Source organism: Rana temporaria, chromosome 2, assembly GCF_905171775.1.
Source record: "Rana temporaria chromosome 2, aRanTem1.1, whole genome shotgun sequence".
NCBI lineage: Eukaryota > Metazoa > Chordata > Amphibia > Anura > Ranidae > Rana > Rana temporaria.
In genome coordinates, this window is record NC_053490.1 from 455,752,691 (window position 1) to 455,774,397 (window position 21,707).

The 21,707-nt window shown below is 41.0% G+C and overlaps 1 protein-coding gene across 7 annotated transcripts in view; it reads right to left on the reverse strand.

Moving 5' to 3' along the window:
- MYO18A (myosin XVIIIA) overlaps positions 1-21,707 on the reverse strand; it is a 475,424-nt gene that overhangs the window by 220,864 nt on the left and 232,853 nt on the right. For all 7 annotated transcript variants that reach the window (XM_040338545.1, XM_040338542.1, XM_040338541.1 and 4 more), the window contains 2 exons: positions 15,505-15,697; positions 13,168-13,254 (listed from right to left, as the gene is read on the reverse strand). In XM_040338545.1, coding sequence (XP_040194479.1) covers positions 13,168-13,254; positions 15,505-15,697 — 280 coding nt within the window. The remainder of the gene's footprint in view (positions 1-13,167; positions 13,255-15,504; positions 15,698-21,707) is intronic.

Genomic DNA, 21,707 nt, shown 5'->3' on the forward strand with positions numbered 1-21,707 from the left:
TCAATTTTTAAATCAACTTTTGTTGAGCCAGGGGGTGCTTTCAGGGCCATCCACAGCTCAAATTTTGACTTATTCTGCAAGAATTGATCAGAATTCGGGCCGTCAACCATTACAGAAATAAATAAAAGTATCCCAAAGCTATTTTAATTTCCCATTAACTCTGACACTGCAATAAAAAGCTACACATGGTTGGGAGCTCTCAGCACTGCAGATAACTATTCCAAATGGCTCTGCCTACAAAGTATTAAACGGTAACATTAAAGCAGTATTAACCCCCAAACCAAAAACGCAATATACTGCAGCTTACTAATCATTACAGTAGATCACCTGCTGAACTGGCCAGTAATTACACCTTCTATATTAGAGTGTCTCCACTATGGATGTATGAGCACAGGGACACCTTTGGACAGCAGCTGTTAATCTGGGGGGAGGGGCGTGTAAGATGCACTAGCAGATTTTAGCCTAGGTTCACACTGCTGCGAATTCAAAATCGCGGTAAAATGCACGATTTTACCGCGATTTTGCGGCTGCGATTTTGGCCGCAATTTAATGTAAATCGCGGCCCGAAATCGCAAAAAGTAGTACAGGAACTACTTTTTGAAATCGCAGATGCGGCGTCGCACTGATTAGGACAGTGCCATTGCCGACAATTGCCGCCGATTTGAGATGCGATTTGACATGTCAAATCGCATCTAAAATCGTTCCAAATCGTACCCAGTGTGAACCAGGGCTAAAGCGGACCTTCAGTAATTTATTTTCAACTTTCCATCTATTAAAACTTCTGCCCTTGTTGTTGTTTTAACTTTGGGAAGTAAAAACATTTTTTTTTCTGCCAATAAAACACCTTATACAGCCCGCTTCCTTCTTGTCTGGTAAAAATCCTAGGCGTATGACATCATGCACAGCTCTCTTTCTCACTCTCTCTTATGAGAGTTTTCCAGGAAGGAAGGGGGATGAGTCATAAGGGGGCCAATGAGAGCTGCAGGGCTACAGAGCTGGATGCGTGCCTCTGTGTAAATTCAGGAAGTGAACAGGCAGCAGCTTCAGCTGCCCACAGTTAAAATGGTTGCAGCCAGACTTATTGGAAGGATATTTCTGCAGCATATTTGGCAAGTACAGAATCACAGTATATATAAAATGCAAAGTGGTTGGAGGGAAGCTTCAGAATGGCAAAGATGTTTTTATTACAAATTATGTGGGCAGACTGCAGTTCCTCTTTAAAAGTCACTAACAAATTGAAGCCAATCTCCAGCTAATGCTTTATAAAAACAGTTACAGTTTTTTTTTTCTTTAGGGATAAAGGTGTTGCATAAATAATAGCAGATCACTGTAAAAACCTGCCAGTAGTAAATGGTTTGTCTCATCCCTGCATCTGACAAAATCTGTAGGGGAGCTTGTGCTTTTGAAAAACAGACTATCTGGATCACCAGATAAAGATAGAACAAAGCAAGCCTAAAAAAGGAAACGAATGCAGTCATCAGATCTAAAAACTGTTAAGCTGCAATAAAACACATTCTCTTTTGGGTTTAATATTGCTTTAATCCAGACACAATCAGACTGAAGAAAACTGTTTTGGGGGAACAGATTGTTTCCATGGAAATTTGAAGTGATCTGTTGATGCACAGTTGCCTGGGGACTGGGTCGGTCAACACTGACCAGATCCAGACCCCCTGGAGGAAGAGGAAATAATCTAATTTGTGTTCTTGTCAACCTGAGCTTGCACGGCTCTTTTAAATTTAAAACATTAACCGGTTCCTGACCGCCTCCTGAACATTTACGTTGGCAGAACGTCACAGCTAGGCAAAGTGACATATATATATAGACACGTCGCTGTGAAATTCCCGCCGTGAGGGCGCGCGTCACCGGCGGATCACATGCGCGCCCCTGCTGTGAGCTCCGTGATCGTGCCCGCCAGACACGTGGACACGATGTCCGCCGGTGTCCCGCGATCGGGTCACAGAGCTGCAGAACGGGGAGAGGCAAGTGTAAACATGCATCTCTCCATTCTGCCTAGTGAAACTGTCACTGATCGTCTGTTCCCTCTCATCGGGAACAGCGATCAGTGATGTGTCACTCGTAGCCATGCCCCCTAACAGTTAGAATCACTCTCTAGGTCACACTTAACCCCTTCAGCGCCACCTAGTGGTTAACCCCTTCACTGGCAGTGTCATTTTCAGAGTAATCGGTGCATATTTATAGCACTGATCGCTGTAAAAATCACAATGGTCCCAAAAATTTGTCAAAAGTGTCCGACGTATCGCTGTCACGATAAAATCGCTGATCGCCGCCATTACTAGTAAAAATTAAAAAAAAAATGCCATAAAACTATTCCCTATTTTGTAGAAGCTATAACTTTTGCGCAAATCAATCAATATACGCTTATTGCGATATATTTTTGTTTACCAAAAATATGTAGAAGAGTACGTATCGGCCTAAACTGTGGAAAAATTTCGTTTTTTTTATCGATATTTTGGGCATATTTATTATAGCAAAAAGTAAAAAATATTGATTTTTTTTCAAAATTGTCACTCTATTTTTGTTTATAGCGCAAAAAAAAAAAAAAACACGCAGAGGTGATGACATACCACCAAAAGAAAGCTCTATTTGTGGGGGAAAAAAAAGATGTCAATTTTGTTTGGGAGCCACATCGTAGTTAAAGCGACGCAGTGCTGAATCGCAAAAAATGCCCTGGTCTTTGGCCAGCGAAATGGTCTGGACTGAAGTGGTTAAGCAGGTGCTGCTCCTAAATAACAACAGGGTGCACGCCTCTTTGTTAATTAGGAGCAATACGTTTTATGTTCTGTGGCTGTGAGATTACTTTGCTCTCTCTGCCATCCCCACCACTTGCTTGGCTCAGACAGGAGGAGGGTGGTAACTATGTGCAGTCTCTGTTCATGTAGTGTAAACACTGGGCATCATTGGAGCATGCAGCTCCATTTCTCTATTGCCTGTCTACAGGCAGATCACATCCCTTATAAAAAGGTTGTGAATTGGCCATTGTTAATCAAGTACAAACCTTTGCTAGTTTCTATTTCACTGTAAAAATACAAACTGCCACAAACGAACCTGAAACTGGTCTATCAGCTCTGTTAATATGAGGCACTCCACTTCTGACAGTTTCCTGCACCACTATAGCAGCATGGGAAGCTTAGTTAAAGAGGAGCTCCACCCAAAAGGGGAAGCACCGCTTGTTCGCACCCTCCACTGACACATTTGGTGGAGGAGGGGGAGCGGGTACCTGGTTTTGACAGGTACCCGTTCCCACATTTAGGTAAGATTGCCACGGCGATCTCAGAGAATGTCCAACCCCTACCCCCCCCCCCACTACCTCCTGGGATAACACAGGTCTCAGAAAACGGCGGGACCATTCAGTAAGTGCAGCGCGACTCCAGCATACACCGTAGGAACCCAGCTGTGAAGTCTGAAGCTTCACTGCTGGTTTTCCATAGTGAAGAATCTAGTGCCTGCACCCAAAGCCGATTGAAGGGGGAGGGGTTGACATCACTCTCTTGACAGGCAAGTCTCCTTATATTAAAAGTCAGCAGCTACAGTAATTGTAGCTGCTGACTTCATTTGTTTTGCCCAAAATGGAGCTCCTCTTAAGTCCTCTGTGTTTTTTAGCTTAGAATCGGACTCTTTAGCTTGAGAGTTGGGTATCAGAGGACACCTGAAGTCTGACAGCTGCTGATATGCCAACTGCCTAATCTGTACTGAGACAACTAAAAAGAGTTGGCCATTTGCTGACCTTCTGAAAATGCTAGTTGTGTGGTTGCCTATGATTTCAAAATTTAGAGACACGGATTTGGAAAAAAACATGCAGATCAAGAAAAGCCAGAAATCTCAATCTGCAAAACTTGACAAAGAAAAAACAAAAGCCATTGACATACAACAAGAGCTGCCATTTTAAAAAGAGGTTAAAGCAATGGCAAACATACTGTTGTTTTTTTTATTGAATAGGTACAATACACATTTCCTTGAAGACTATTCAGGTATGACTTGGCTTGTTAAAGTGAATGACTATGGGTTACTGCTTTCTTAATTTTTTTTTAACATTTGTGCTTCATGACATATTACAGATTGCACACCTTAACCATTCAAAATAAAGTATAAGAAATTTCAAGGCTTTCAATCATCGCCAGTTATAAAGTACAAGTAATTTATCTGGGATTTTATAGGAGTCAATAACACTCCATCTGGTTTCAATTACATTGGAGAATACAGAAAAATAAAGTAGAAAATCATGACAACGTATGATATGCCTTTATATTGCAAATACCCATTCATAGATCCTGTTATAAAGGACACTCCTATTATTTACTATCACAGTTGAGTAAGTTTATGATCCTATTATGTTTATTATCCTATTATTATTATGATCCTAACAAAGGGTTAATATAAACGTCTGTCTGTGTTAATTTCACATATTTCTAACAGACTCACAGCTGTAAATGCTAAAATCCAGACACCCCATTACATTATCTTTACAGGGCCTGGAAAGTGTTGTAATAGTGACAAGTGAAATGATGCATTTAGTGAGATCTACATCATGTGGAGGGTAGAACTGGAAACCAAGTGACAATTTCATCTCCAATCCCTATCATTTGAGAACTTCGAGGATATGAGCGCATATAGGAAGCCTTGGTGAAAATACTGATGCTGAAATAATTATGCTGACAAAACCTATTTCCGAAGAGTTTTTCGATGAGACCATTCCTCCAATCCAGTCCCTAAGGTGTGTGACCTTTAACCTTAACTGCCATTTGATTTCTGTTTCATTTGAAAGATGACTACTAGACTTAGTATTGCAGTTTCTATTTTTACGCTTCAAAAAAAAAAAAAAAATGGTATTAATTTTCCTTTTTTTTTCACTTATTCCCCAAAAATTATACTTTAACAGCTTGGTGTTGTTTCCTATTTATTTGTAAGTATTCTGCATGCCCAGCTTTCATGCACAAGCAGTAGTAAACATGGGCTCACACAGAGGCTGGATTTGCACCTTTCCACGCCGCTTATTTATGTCCTAACATGTCTTATCAACACTTATGCACTTTCATACAATGCTACTGTCACCAACAGCCTCTATAAACACACGTTGATGTATCTAAAATTGGACAATGCACATATAGATAGATATACATATGAACACCATTAAAACAATGGCCAATTTGAACACGTCATTGATGCATATTCATGTTATAGGGTCTATTGATGACAAAGGCACAGTATAAAAACACATTGTTGCTGATAATGCACAAAAAAGGGGCGGAGAGCTGAGGTTACACTCTGCAGTGCTTAGTGAAGGAGAGTTCTGAAAGCTGATTGGGCTCATTTACACTTGCTTCGGCTTCAACACACATTAACGGCTAGTTTACACTTGCTTAAAAACATGACTTCGGACACGCTTTGTGAAAGCACACTAAATAAAATGGTTAGCTTACAGTCCTGTTTACACCTTGCTTTTGCTTAATTTCCAAAATTATACCCCATGCAGCTTTAGTGGTACTTCAAAGCACCACTGAAGCCTCATCAAAGCCTCACAGAAGCTCCACCAAAGTCTTAATCGAAGCCCCACCAAAGTCTTAATCGAAGCCCCACCAAAGTCTTAATCGAAGCCCCACCAAAGTCTTAATCGAAGCCCCACCAAAGTCTTAATCGAAGCCCCACCAAAGTCTTAATGGAAGCCCCACCAAAGCCTTAATCGAAGCCCCACCAAAGCCCTATCAAAGCCCCATCGAATCTCCACCGAAGCCATGTTTTGAAGCGAGTTGTAAACAGGACTGTAAGCTAACCATTTTATTTAGTGACAGCATTTAAAGAGGTTTAACAAAGCCTTTCTGAAGCCATGTTTTGAAGCAAGTGTAAACTACCCCTTAAAGCAGAGGTTCACCCTAATATATTTACATCTGACCAACTTCCTTATAGTTGTAAGAAGCACAGTCCGCAATTTTTTTTTTTTTTATGCCGCACGTACCTTGTAATCAATCTTTTCAATCCGCTTCTCCCCGCGAGAGTAGGCGTTTCTATGCCTAGGGGGATTGTCATCTGGGAGGTCGGCCAGATGATTGACGGCTGTTCCCCCCGGCAGATAAGGCCCCGCCCCCGTATTTCGTAGGCGCGCACGAGTCACGGCGTTTCCGGAAAAAGCCGAACATGCAGAGCGCAGGCGCCGTATAGAGCCGACTCACATCTCTGCATGTTCGGCTTCTTTCAGAAACCCCGTAACTTGTGCGCGCCTACGCAATACGAGGGGCGGGGCCTAAACCGCCGGGGGAACAGCCGTCAATCATCTGGCCGACCTCCCAGATGACAATCACCCTAGGCATAGAAACGCCTACTCCCGTGGGGAGAAGTACATTGAAAACATGGATTACAAGATACGTAAAGGATAAAAAAATAAATTCCCGGACTGTATTTGTTACGAATATAAGGAAGTTGGTCAGATATACATGTAAATTAGGGTGAACCTCCGCTTTAAGGAAACCTGTACTGAGAAAACTAGAACAAGCATGCAACCAGTGAAGGAAAAGTCAGAACACCTGACTTGGTTTGAAAAAAAAAAAAAAACAACTACTACTTCTACAACAACCTGTTTAATAATCCGCATAAAGGGTGATTTTACATTTATGGACAGCAGGCCTCATAAGCACAGCAAATGCTTAATTCAAAACCAGCATCTTTCCTCAAGTATAAGTGCTTTTGGTAATCTCTCCCTATATATACTTATACTAGTGCCTCTTTGTATTTCTTTTATTTTACACAAAATAACAAGCCTCAACCCCACTTACATTTTCCCCAACAAAAGTTGTACTTGAAAAACCAACAACAGATATAGCCCCTCTTTGATCTCTAAATGACCGAGCATGTACAGAGATACGGGCTGAGCACACAAACTAGAAGAAGGCACTGTGTCTTCCAATGCTGTTCAAACAGGTCAAGGATGCTGTGCTGAGGGATGTAAAAATAAAGTGTTCCCCTTGAAGGGAAATGCCATATTTGGAATCTTTCCTGACGCTCTCCTCTCATTAGAAGATTTATCTGCAGGCTGCCGGAAAATGAAAGAGAAGTTTACCTGACCCTGCTAATCTCCCCAGAGGAACAACGCTTCACGAGGCGCTCTTTCTTCCCGCGTCCTTGTGAAGGTGCATTTAAAACAGCTTCCTTTTCTTTTCTCTGCCATTGTTGCCTTTTAAGAAGGGTTAAAATACCTCTTTATTTAGAGGCCTGATGGAATAAATACCATATAAATTAAATATAAGAAGGTCATGAATCATTTATGAAGCCACAATAGGCTCTCCGGGGTGAAAATGCTTTACTGCTCCCTACCTCTGCCGTGGCTGCATAACCTGCCAGTTCTGAGCATATGGGTATTTATGAACTGCTTTGAAATGCGGCTTCTTAAAGCCTCAGCCACAGACATTTATTGTCAACGTTTTTTATGAGTCATGCGGCTGCTGTCACATTCTATTAAACTTTGCAAGTATTTCTGTTACTTTTCCTATTAATGTGGATCTTGAGTTAAGCAAAGCAGCAAGGAGAGAAGGGGGAAAAAAAACGCATTCTCAAGAGCATCTGCGAGTCAGAAAGATCCACTCGTTGCCATTTTATGCCTAATAAAGTTGAGAGCTGGATGTAATTGCATCAAGCAGAATAAAAGAACCTCTTAATATTAAAAACAATAAAAGCGTAAATAGGATAAAAGAATGTATAGACCGATAGAGGCAGCTAGATAGCTCAGCATACATAAAACAGAACCATTTACTTCTTAGACTATGGGTAGGTGGATAAAAGCCAACATGCTAGTGAAAGCAAGGTACACACATTATAATATTATATATATATATATATATATATATATATATATATATATATATATATATATATACATACACACACATACATACACACACATACATACACACATAAATACATACACATATGTGTATATATATATATATATATATATATATATATATATATATATATATAAAGATATAGTATATATTTCATATATATATATATATATATATATATATATATATATATATATTACACACACACATACACATACACATACACATACACACACACACACACACATACATACATACACACACACACACAGATACACATACATACACACACACCTACTTACATACAAACAGACTTTAACTCAACTGCCATCAAATAAAAGGCTGTGTGTTAGCCTAAGGCTGGCCATAGACAGCGATTTTTTTCCCTGCAACTACGGGTTGCAGGAAAGTAAAAGCGGTCCTCGTTGGCAGAACACAATTACCAAAGCCGCCAACAATAATCGCATGTAAAATCCAACTGGCTGGTTGTACCCAAGTTGATCGATCAATGTGGTTACATTCAGCCTGCTCATATATGTTCTGGTCGAATCATGGCCGGTTACTGCTGAACCAGCTGAGATTTGAACTGTCTGCGGCTAACTTTAGATGGGGATCGATGGATAGATAGATAGATAGATATATAGATAGAGCAATATCACTAAAAAAACATATGCACAAAACCATTTAACCTACAGCTACTGTTCATGTGTTCTGTGAATGAGGAACTTTACCCCTACCCCCAAATATTCCCCACATATTGCACCTCTTCCTTGCGGCCATCATCAAATATCTTGTGCGTAAGTAGATGCGCTGTAGATTTCTGCCATTTAGAACCTGGCAGAGATCTGTGCACATCACTGGTTTCTGGGACCTTGGAAAGGCCTGCATTGTGTGTGCAATTGCCCAGGAATACCAAACACATGCATAGGCATGCTGCAGGTTTCTGCCAGCTCACAAATACCTGACAGAGAGGATGAGGGAATCCCTCTCTGTATGACATCACCTCCTGGGATGTGTGATGTGGACCCTACATCATTCTCGCCTAGGCGGGAAAGGAGGAAGTGCTGTGCTACAGCATAAAAAAAGAAAATAAACCTTTCCAATATGAGGAAACCTCCTTCAGTTATCTAAGAGAAAGGGGAGAGGTGCCAGGAGAGTAAAAGCTCTTTCAATGGGTAAAGGTCTGCTTTAACAATCTAAGGAGAGCAGCAAGGTAAGTGAACTGTGGGAAAGAGTGAGGCCCCGTACACACGACCGAGGAACTCGACGTGCCAAACACATCGAGTTCCTCGTCGAGTTCAGTGTGGAAGCCGCCGAGGAACTCGGCGGGCCGACTTTTGCCATTGAACAACGAGGAAATAGAGAACATGTTCTCTATTTCCTCGCCGAGGTCCTCGTCGGCTTCCTCGGCCGAAAGTGTACACACGGCCGGGTTTCTCGGCAGAATTCAGCTATGAACCGAGTTTCTGGCTGAATTCTGCCGAGAAACTCGGTCGTGTGTACGGGGCCTGAATGTTAAATTTTGTAGATTTATAGGTACAGTACTCTACATTATGTTAACAGTCCCTAGCTAGAAAATCTAAAAAAATCTGAATTATTTTTATGTGTTTTGGTGCATTAGGCTTAATGCATGAATAGAAAACAGGTGCATTTTGAAGCAATTTCCTGAAGACATTCCCCTGAGAACACAGGGCCACTGAAACTATGACATTTATGAGTCATGAAAACGGGAACGAGTACACTTTCATCTTTATTCCTCTAACCTCGCCTAAGCCTCAGTAATACCTTCTGTTCCTCTAGGACAGTGGTTCTCAACCCTCTAGTGCCGTGACCCCTTGATAACATTTCCCAAGTTGTGGGGACCCCTAACAGTAAAATTATTTTGTAGCGTGTGTTGTCGGCACCCATTTAGCTCTCCCGGAGTCCCTTCCACTCATACAGTATTAAATCCCATTATGCTACATTTTAGGATGTACTACTTTTTCTCTTTGTTCTCCTTTCTTTCCCTTTTATCTTTCTATCCTAATTTTTATTTTTTTCCCATCACTCTCTCTAGCCGTCTTTCTTGTTGTTTAATGACAACTATAATCACAGGTAGTGTTTCTCACTGTGTCTCGACTTTGTGGTGTCTCGCAGCAGTGACACCTATGCCGAAATCAGAAGATAGGGTCTCCTCCAGCCCCTCCCACTTCATTCTTTACCAGTCAGCTGACCTCTAGTCTCTGCCGCACAGCCATGCCGTGAACTGAGTGGGTGGCTGTGAAGAGGCGAAGGGGCGGCCGCAGGCTTCAGGGACAGCCCTGCTGGGCGGCTGCACAAAGGCTAGGAGAGCGGTGCAAGCTTCAGGAACAGCCCAGGATTTGGTGACCCCTGGCATTTCGTCATTTGACCCCCAAGGGGGTCCCGACCCCCAGGTTGAGAACCACTGCTCTAGGAGACCTTGATAGTCTCTTACCAGTGATGAGCAACCTGTGACTTATGGTTTCTGTTTATTACTAACTGAGCACTACCCATACTACAGGCAGAATAATTGCAAAACATTCTGTTAACTCTTGCACACAGTTGTTCATATTCTATGTTTTTTCAGCATTTTACAAAACGTTTTATTCAACGGTAAGGCACAATATAAAAGATGCACACTCAGATTTGGGAAGAGCATAACAGTTTGAGAGAGTACATAAAAATCTGCATTTTGTTTTATAGCCTGTAAAATTATAATATATATATACATACATACATACATACATACATACACCTAGTATATTAATGGTTTTGCAACTCTCAGGCCCCATACACACGAGAGGATTTATCCGCAGATACGGTCCAGCGGACCGTATCCGCGGATAAATCCTCTTGAGGATTTCAGAAGATTTCTATGCGATGGCGTGTACACACCATCGCATTGAAATCCCCGCTGAAATCCTCTGCCGATGACGTGTCGCGCCGTCGCCGCTATTATGACGCGGCGACGGGCGCGACGCTGTCATATAAGGAATTCCACGCATGCGTCAAATCATTACGACGCGTGCGGGGAATCCCTTTAGACGGATGGATCCGGTAAGTCTGTTCAGACGAGCGGATCCATCCGTTGGAATGGATTCCAGCAGATGGATTTGTTGAGCATGTCAGCAAATATCCATCTGCTGGAAATCCATCCCAGAGGAGATTTATCTGCGGATAAATATCCGACGGAGTGTACACACCATAGAATCTATCCGCAGAAACCCATTTGATGGGATTTATCTGCGGATAGATTCTATGGTGTGTATGGGGCCTAACACTGTAAACCTACGTTATTCTTTTGTTTCCCTCTGTATCCGCCACTGGCAGTCTCCTTTGTATTTATTTTTACATTTAATAAAACTATTGACAAAAAATAATAATCTATATCGCTATATATCTATAACTAGATAGATCTATAGATAGATAGATAGATAGATAGCTATATTATATATATAATACATGGTAAATAATATATAGATGTCATCACTGCAGCTCAAATCTCTTAAGTCTCAAGCTGTCCATATGCGTTACGCATGAACGCTGTACCTTAGGTGGCCCTGTCATTGCCCTCCTGTCCAACCTCTTTTAATTAAAAAATCGAAGGGGCTGAGCAGAAAAACACTGATTCCAATCAATCAGATGCAGTCACTGTTTGGGTATTTTGATGGCTCTAGATGTCAGAATACAAAGTTTGCTTAGAGAGACTCCTCCATCCACGCTATTTAGCGTGGAGGAATCAAATAGATTTTTGTTAGCGCTACTCACAGACTGAATAACAAATTCAATCTGTGCATCGATAGCCAGTTTCAGTCTCTTGCAGCAGGAAAACAACATGTATCTACGTTCTTGATAATTAAAGGATAAGTTCACCTTTGTACAAAAAATAATAAATGCGCATCTTTTTGCAGGAAACAAAAATGTGCATTTATTATTTTTGGATTAGAAGCCTGTAAAGCATTGCACCAGCGATCAGGAGATTGCCGATCCCATGCAGGTCTCCTGCACAATGTCAGTGGTATCTGTTTACCTGTACATCCCATATGGATAAGCTGATCCTAACTGACAGGAAGGCTCAATGAACTACCACAGCACTCCACAACGCCATAGTAGTTCATAGTAGTTCATTGAGAACTACAAGCGGACAGCCGCTAAGGATGTTGGGACTTGTAGTTCATTGACACTGAGTTGTGTGTGTGAATGATGCGGCTGCGTGGGCGGAGCCCCACATAGCCACACTGATTTTAAAAAGTGACCGCTATTATGGGGAACTGCTCCCCGTACTGCTGCCACGGGGGGGGGGGGGGCAGTGGGCTGCAGCACTGGGAACATGTTACATGTTACACCCTAAAATCGGGTAAAAAATGCAACATGTTCCCAAAGGTGAACTTATCCTTTAACAGGTCTGTAAATTGGAGCTTGTGGGGAATATTTGGTGCACATATAAGTTACAAAGCTTTTTACCTGTGTTTATCTATCATGAGTGATTGGTTTCAAAACCTCTGGAATCAAGTGAATGACAAAAGTACAGTAGACCCGAATGACAAATGGGGGGTGATTTACTAAAACAGGAGTGTGCAAAATCTGGTGCAGTGTGAATGCAGCTTTTAATTTCAGCTTGTACAATTGAGCTTTAACAATAAAAACTTGGAAGCTGATTGGTTTCTATACAGAGCTGCACCAGGTTTTGCACTCTGCAGTTTAAGTAAATCAACCCCATGCTGCAGAATGCTGACGTACAAGTCTGGGAGAAAGCAACAGAGGAATTTGTGCATGTGTTATTTTCCAAGTGATCACTACAAGACAGTCATGAGTGGGTACAGTAGAGCTTTTGTGCCAGGGATAAAATCTCATAATAGTACTAGACTTTCCTGGGGAAGTTATGTACAACATACTGCACAGGAAAAGCTGCTGAAATGCCAAGAGGGCATAGGCTTTACAAGGTGAGCTCACCCAAAAATAATAAAAAATAGATTGAATCAAAAACTATTGATTACTTACGAATTCTAAGTCTCCCACCTGCTGCGGCCTTGCTGAGGGACTCACCCTTGATTTTTATTTTCAGAGAACTAGAAACTTACCCATAGTTGAAAACCCTTGGATTCATCCTTTAATTATGCAATACAATATATATAGTAGCATAATTCACCAGCCTAATGCTGTGTACTGTACAGCTATTCAAAATATTACACATAAAAAATAAAAAAAAATGTCATTGGGCACAATTACTTATACATACAAATGTAAATTTCCATGACAGTATCTATTTAACAGTCACGGGAGCAGTGGTCTTTATGGTACCCCCTGCCTTGCTTACCAGTGATTGATGCGAAGTTTGGTCTACAGCAGCTACTGAGCCAGATGTACTGGACTCTATTTCATCTAAAGCAAGCTCTATATTTTCCTAGAGGGGACAGATGAGTGATTAGTATTCATGAGACTAAGATTTACGTTATGGCATCATAAAAGATCATTCCGTTAGTCTATACATTTATATAATGGTGCACGAGGTTCCATGCAAACATGCCTGTTTTTCATATTCATTTTATCCCATGTCTATGTACTTCTATATATTGTGTGTAAAGGTTAAATCGGGTTTTTAATGCTGTCTGTATCCCAGATGATGAGATGAACTCTCTCTGCCTTAAGGACAGTTGTCACTAGAACTGGACATAAGAAAAAAAAAAGGCACACCCGCTGGAGAGACTTCCACTTGCTTCCTGTAGTGTCTCCACAGCAGGAAGGAAAGGTTAATCTTCCAAAAAAAATGGGACACAAAATACAAAAAAAGTGTGGCTTCAAATACATAATAATAATGAAAAAAAAATGCCAAGGGTAGATTAAAGGATTCAAACACATGGAAGAAAAATGAGCTAAACTTCAGGGTGGGATGCAGTATTTGAACCAAACAGTGATTATAAGTGAATTTTGAAGCAGTGAGTGTCTAATTGGGCGGTCAAATACAACACATTAATGATTATTTCAGGACTCCGGGTTTAAGTTCAAACAGGCTGCCTCAGGAACCCCGTACACCAGATCATCCAACCAATTATGTTTAATTTAAGGTTCCGCTACACCAGTACATCTATCAGACAGAATATGAAATAAGATCTACATAATTAGGTCATCATTAACTTAAAAACTAATGAGAAGTAATTACAAAGAGATGGCAAGAAAGAAACTAGGAGGATAGAAGAGGGATGGATTGAACAAATGAAGTTGGTAACAAGGGTATTTGAGCATCAACTACAACTGTGCCACATCCAGGAGGTACACTAGTATTCCAAGGTGCTTTGATCTATAGAACAATGGCTATTTTTTAAATGAAAAACTACTGACTAATCATAGAAATAGTGAAACTACATACAAAAAAAAAGGAAACAAATTCAGGTCATACAATCTGAAAGCCACTTAAATTATTGTTGAAATGAGTAAATATATCCAGTTTGAAGGAACCAACTATTGTATCTATTCACTAAATTTGTTATAAAAAAACGAAATACAAATCGTGAACACTATAAAGTAAGGGTGAATTTAGGGCATCAAAACTGATTTTTACTGGAACCTTATTTTATATAAGCTTTTTCTTTCAGTAATGTAATCAATTTGCAGGAGCAACATGAGAAATTGTTTTCTCCGTTGCAGATCCATGTTCTATTTCGCACAACCTTTATGGACTACTTTGTGGGGTACCTCCCTGAGATTCTGCCTAATAGTTAGAAAGATGTGTAATAAATTGCACCAGAATATTCATTGACATGACTATTTATAGAAGAAACTATTTTTATGTGGGACAGGTTACTCAAACTGGTAGTCTAACTGGTGACGGGTGGTGATGAAGACTGTGATGGGGTCCTCCTTTTAAAAGATAAAGCAACAGGTAAAACATGAAAGAGAAAATTACATTTCTTTTGAGGTCATCCAGCTGTACAGTAAAACACATAATGGGGTGTATTTATAAAGCAGCGAGTCTGACATTCACCAAACATCCTCTGCAGGTGAATCTTCCCGATCTATGCGTTTTAAATGACAGTGATTCTCAACCAGAGAATGTTTGACGACAATCACATTTATTGCTTTATAAAAGAGACCCAATAGCATATATATTTGCAATTATAAATAAGATGAATAAATTAATAAAAATGTAAAGCAGAACTCCATGCAAAACTTTTTTTTTGTGTTGGATATGATGAGGAAAAATTATAACCTCCTCAGTTTTTAATGTTGTTCCATTTGGAGTAAACCTCCCATTCAGTTGCAACAGAGGGATCGAGGAGGATCTCTCCAACAGGGACACAGATAACTACAAAAATACTTTTATTATTAGAGAGGGAAAAGAATCAAAGTTTTTTTGCTGCCGCCTTTGTCCCCACTAAGATTTCCCTACTTCCTCTTGCGTCACCAGGACAGGAAATGGTGGGAAAACTTGCCAACAGGGCACACACTGCAAAAATAAAAATTAAAAAATGTAGTGATGTAGAGGAAGGGAGGGATAATCTAACATAAAAATAAACTTTTGACTGAAGTTCTGCAATTCATATGCCAATTGTAGTACTGTCAAAGGCGGTATTTTACGAATAGTTCACAAATGCTAACAGAACATTCAGTTTTGACCTCCAGGAACCTCGAACATCCAAATATCCATTTATAATACCTCCTTGTAACGCTCTAATTCCTGTGCAAAGGTTTTCTCGTGGAAAAGGGCCTGCAGTCTCTCCTGTGCATAGTTATGGCAAAGTTCCTCAAAGGTAGCAGCTCGCCCTTGTTTCACCAGCTCTGGATTCTGAAAGCCGGGGGTGTCCACAATCATAATTGAGCAAAGGGAGTGCTGGCTGGATTTCAAGGCTCTGCCAAAACAACAAAAGAAAATTCTCTGTACAGGATTTGAGATGGAATTATAGAATTTGGATAAATAGCCTGCGCATACAATTCTCAAGCTGGCAGGCATCCACTGAGGATATTATCAGCGCATTTCAGTAAGAATAATAAGCATTAGCTGCTGCATATTCATTCATACCACCTATCAACAATACACTTAATAACAATAAGAAGAAGGAAACGGCAAAACTCCTCCAAGTACTGCATATTTTTAATAGTTGAAGGCAGTGTATAGAGCAAAGCACTAAATAAACTTGCTGCTGTGCCAGCCAGTAAAAGCCTCATCCAGCATTTAAACTGCACACAGAGAAGGGCGGAAGTACAGCTATGAACAGGAGGACATAAATAACTTTTAGCGTGCGTAGCAGAGTAATGCTACCCTATGCACTGCGGAAGAACCCCGAGCACTATGAATCTTGCTCCAATAAGCTCTGGAGCAAGGATTCAACTGCTGCAGAAAAAAAGAAAATAAAATGATTTATATAACCACTAAGTTATGATTAACCACTGCAGATAGCTTGTTCGGTATTCACATGAGGGTCCTAAATGGGAAATAAACGCTAAAGAAGAAGAAAAAAAAAAGTACTAGGAGGTAGAGCTTTGAATGTCTCTTCTACCATAAACTCTTACCTTCCCCATAGCATTTTTTTTTTTGTGTACACTTTCTGCCATGCACACAGAATGCAATTTACATTCCTAGCCCATTCTCAGCATCTGTAAGATGCATAAAATGGAGTCAGATGATGTAAATATCAAAGGCTGCTCAATAGCTATAGGGAAAACACTAAGCTGCAAGAGGATAGCAGAGATAAGATAAGAGAGCAGCTGTAGGGATCATGGAGTTGTCTGTATTGGAGGAGGGAAGATTCTGCCATAATGTATGTGATATGTGTTGTATTGCACGCTATGGCAAAAGCTGCTGACCCATAGCCTCGATACAGTTTTTTTTTTTACTATGTGTTTAAAAAGGAAGGGGGAGTTACATTTTACAATCAGCATTTCGTACACGTTTCAACGTATGTGTTGGAGACTGAGTAAATCTGTTGCTGGTCCTGGATAGATGGTTATTTGGGGGAACGGAAAAATTCCTTCCAGTGGGAATGTGCTCATAGTGGAGATAGGTCGTAAGCCCTCTTAGGTATTGGGTAGCTGCCTTTTTGGTACATCCTTAAGGCCTTAAGTTTTCTGCCCATGCAACCACAGCTATCACACCGCCAGCCTGCCTTCAGAAAACCTTATGAATATGCATTGCCTGGGATCTACTCCGTCAACTAGCATGCTGCAAGAGCCCAGAAGAAGGGAGATTCCATTACCAAATTTGCCTGTGCCCATTGACTACATAACTTTATTTTTCTAAAGAAGTCCCCAGTAATGGGAAGCAAGCTACCTGGTCAGTATGGGGAGTCAACAGTCTTGGTCAGGAAAGCAGCTATTTAGGACAAACAGAAGAACTAGGATCACAAAGAATAAGGCAAAGTTGAAAGGCTAGTTATATTTTATTTTTAAATAGATAAACAAATGCTCATCTGGTGATATCCTGTTTTGTACTCTATGCACTTTGGATGTGGCAATTACTGAATTTTGTGAACTATCAAACTTTACCCTAAAAAAAAAATAGTTAAATTCCCAACAATTTCATCAATATTAGGGCTCTTGCCCACGGGGGCCAAAAACACCACTTTTTACCTCTTTTTTTTTTTTTTACTGATCTGAATGTAGCCTACTGCTTTTAATAGGCATTTACACACAGACATGTAATGATCACTAAACTAGTGTTGCATTAAGATTAGTTAAAAAGAATTTGCATCACTGTGGAGCACTTTACATGCAAATACTATAAGATTTTGAAGGTTCTTTTGCGCAGGAACCTTCTGCCAGGAAGATATATTGCTCATACATCAGTACTGTGTGCAAGGAACCTCAATTAAAAGGAACATTCACTACAGCCAAGAATCTGGTTAGCATCACAAACACTACATCCAAGGAAGAAAACCCACTAAAAACTAACAGAAAAATCAGTTTTTTATTTCTAAAAAGAACTTAAACGAAATTGTAATAAATGTATCTAAACCCAGAAATAAAACTTGAAGATATTGAAGCTTACCAGGTCCCTGGATGTGGTGGCTGCCTTTGTTTTCCTTTTTTAACCTGGTGATCCTGCAGATAACACACGTCCCCTGTCCCTGGGTGGCTATGCCTACTCACTCCATTGTATTTCCATGGTTGCCACCCAGACTGGACTTCAAACAAGCCCTCTTCTCTTTATCTCAACTACATGGTAGGTGAGGGAATTCATAGTTTACAGATGAAAGAGAATATTCATTGTGCATTCACTTTAGTACACTGCATTTCTGCCAAGAACAAGTATTTTCTGTACTTGCTAAAAAAAATGCTTGAAAAATTAAAGTTAATTCAGCCACCACATGTAAGGACTGCCAAGCTGCAGCATATTACATTACATTTTGTTCTTGGGTTTAGATATTCTTTAAACTAGTGTATATTATATATCACAATAACAGCAGACACGTCAGATCAGGGGTCTCCAAACTTTCTAAACAAAGGGCCAGTTTACTGTCCTGCAGACTTTAAGGGGCCAAATCTGAGCTAGTGGAAGTATAAAATGTCCTGGTGTCCCGTCGTTGGGGTCAATGGAAGGAATTCCGCCCGTCGTTGGGGTCAATGGAAGGAATTCCACCCCATCGTTGGGGTCAATGAAAGGAATAGTGCCCCAATGGCCAGATAAAGGCAAGCAATACACTTTTTACTGAATACAACCTCTGCTTGGGCATTTTGTCATCATATGGTCAGTATGAGTTGTTAAACTATTTGACAGGTTTGCTTTAAATTAAGCCTTTTTTTCTAAAAGGTTTACAGTGCAATTCTAACCTGTTGAAAAAAGCATCTGCATAAGATAAATTATGTTAAACATATTGCTTTCTCTGATAATTTCCACCAATCAGTTTTTAAATCTGAATAAACAAGGAGAATGAAAGAGCTATTTAGTAGTGGATGATGGGTACACAGGCCTAATCGGCGAGCGGCGCCCAGTCCTTGATTCAAACTGAGCGTATGCCCTTCCCCTCACTCAACTGAGAAATAAATCACCTGCTTGATGGATGATGGCAACACAATCCATTTAAAGAATGAACATGAACAACAGTGATCAGACTGCAATTCACCTGAACAGAAGACTGATGCCCTAGTTATCAGCACACGGAGAGCTGTTCTATGTGAATACACACATTAGAGAATCAAAACAAAGCCAAAATTAGGTTCTAAATATAGGGGAAAAGCCGTGGTTTAATCATTTAATCAATGGTGAATTTACTGGAGAGTGAAACGTATGGCATTAAAGGCGCCGGAGATACTAAGGGATGTTAAAGCTGAACGCTAGGCAGAAGTAAAGGACACATCTCTGTAATCAATACCACACAATTAATTGTACTTTTAAAAGCAAGAAGTGCAAGTACATGAATTTCACCTGGTATTAGCCTCTAGCAGTCCCTATACAGCAGCGCTCATCCCTGTACTGATTGTCCTTTCACTGTGAAGTGGACTGAATGATGCTGCCAATCAGACCAAAGACATCTAGTGGCAGAAAACAAGTACTGCAGGGGAAATCTCTGGATTGAAGGTTGATATTGCAGCAAATTTGGTGTTGGTATTTTCGTTTTTTTTTATACTTTTTTTAATACGGTTATTTTCTGGACTTTTGCCAGATATATATTAAATGTGCTGTTATTTTCTATTTCAACATTCAATATTTTTTTTTTCTTTTTCGAAAATGCCTCCCCTCCTACCTACCAAACACTCATTAACTTGCATAAATTAGCCTGAGGCAAAACTACACAGAAGCAGTAGTTGGCGGGCATAGGACAAATAAACAAGATTCTTTTGACATTCAGCCACAATGGAGAAGACATAGCTTTCATCTCATTTCTTAATTTTCATCCATTCTAATTTTTCTCTGCCTAATGAAGCAAGCACATACCTGCTATTATATCTGGACCTGCTGTGGGAAAGGTTACTGTATTTTGTTTTCACACATCTTGCCTGGCATGTACTAGACAAGAGTGGTCCATTTAATAACATACTTTTCACATTCAGGACAACCTAGGCCTCGTACACACGACCGGATCTCCGCTGGAAACGGTCCGCTGGACCGTTTCCAGCGGAGATTCCTCCTCTGGATTTGGATCCGATGGCGTGTACACACCATCGGATCAAAATCCGTGCGGAATTCCTCCGCGGTGACGTGTCACGCCGCGACGATGACGCGGCGACGTGCGCGACGCTGGAAGGTAAGTACTTTCACGCATGCGTCGAATCATTACGACGCATGCGAGGGACGGGAGCAGACGGATTGATCCGGTGAGTCTGTACAGACCACCGGATCAATCAGCTGGTCCCGATTCAAGCGGATAGATTTCTTAGCATGCTAAGAAATTTCTATCCGCTTGAAATGGACCGGCCGGACGAATCTCCGCGGATAAATATCCGCTAGGCCGTACAGACGACCGGATTTGTCCGCTGGAACTGATCCGCGGATCAATCCCAGCGGATAGATTCGGTCGTGTGTATGGGGCCCTACAGTGTGTGGTATAAACTATAAAGGAAACATCTAAAGTGAATCCTTAAACCAAAGATCAATTTCTAAATAAAGTTTAGTATGTCATTGGGTACACACATACTAGTGGCCTGTTTGTGCCATTTCTTTTTCCTGTCTGATCTGATCTGCATCAGGCCTTCCACACACACGGTCAATAAAATCCTTATATCACGTTAACAACCATCACACTCCACCTCCTACAAATCCCACAAGGGCACACTTCTTCTAGAGCTCATCTCATTTAAGGCACGAGTTCAAGGTTTTGCTTCACATGGCAAGGAACTTCTACATCCATTGTTAAACCCATAACCAACAAGTACATGGGCACTGCATCACTGCATGATAGAATTTACCATTCATATGTTTCTAAACAACTGTTCCTACACTATTCTATGTTTCTAAGGTCTTGAGACATACCAGGGAAAAAATAATCTAAGCTTCCTGCGCTATAATGGTGCCAGAAGCGGTCAGAACTGGCATGCACCACATTAACTAAGAAGATGGACCCATTTCAGGTCTATCTGTACCAGTTTCTATTTCAGAGGGAAACAGAAACCAGCGCAGGTCTACACCTGATTAACAAAGGGAATATGGCAGTTTTCCACATAGAAAACTGCTGCAGATTCCCCTTGGTGAACAGGATGTGAGCTGTCAGTAGATTACAAAGCACAAGGCACTGCACTTACACATGGTTAACAACCTCTTCCCTCTTCTCAGAGGTAAGTGGGGGGGGGGGGGGGGGGGGCAGACAGAGAGATCAGAGTCTGTAGCTCTTGCTCTCCTGTTCCCTGTGCTGTTCCTATCACAGCCACAGACTGATCGCTCCTAATTATCCAAGGTGCTTGAGCCCTTTAATTGTAAATTAGAAACAGTATCTCTATGTTCTAAAGCTGGACCCTCAGACAGGCCAAAAATCCTCAGAAAAGGGATGGTTCGGCAGGGAGAGGCCGACCAATCAAAACCTCCTCCAGCTACCCAAAGCCAGATATAAGTCCAAAGGAGATCGAAGATTTGCAGTCCAAGGACCCCGCCTGTGGAATGCACTACCAACCACCATCCGACTGGAGTCGGACCACTTGGCCTTCAGGAGAAAGATTAAAACCCATCTCTTCTGAGGTCAAGGGGTTCCTTACCCATGAAATGGATACAGCGCCCAGAGGCGATTCAGTTCGCATGTGTTGCGCTTTACAAGTCTCTCACTCACTTTCGGCTGGTGTGTACAGCTCCTCATTCAACACATGTCAGTCTCACGCTCGGCTTCTCTTTTACGAGCATCAGTGGTGTATTTTGGTTTTTTTTCTGCCCTAGGCAAGACTAAAATTGGGTGTTCCCCAATCTAACTTTGCCCACCCCTTCCTGTTTAAGATCCA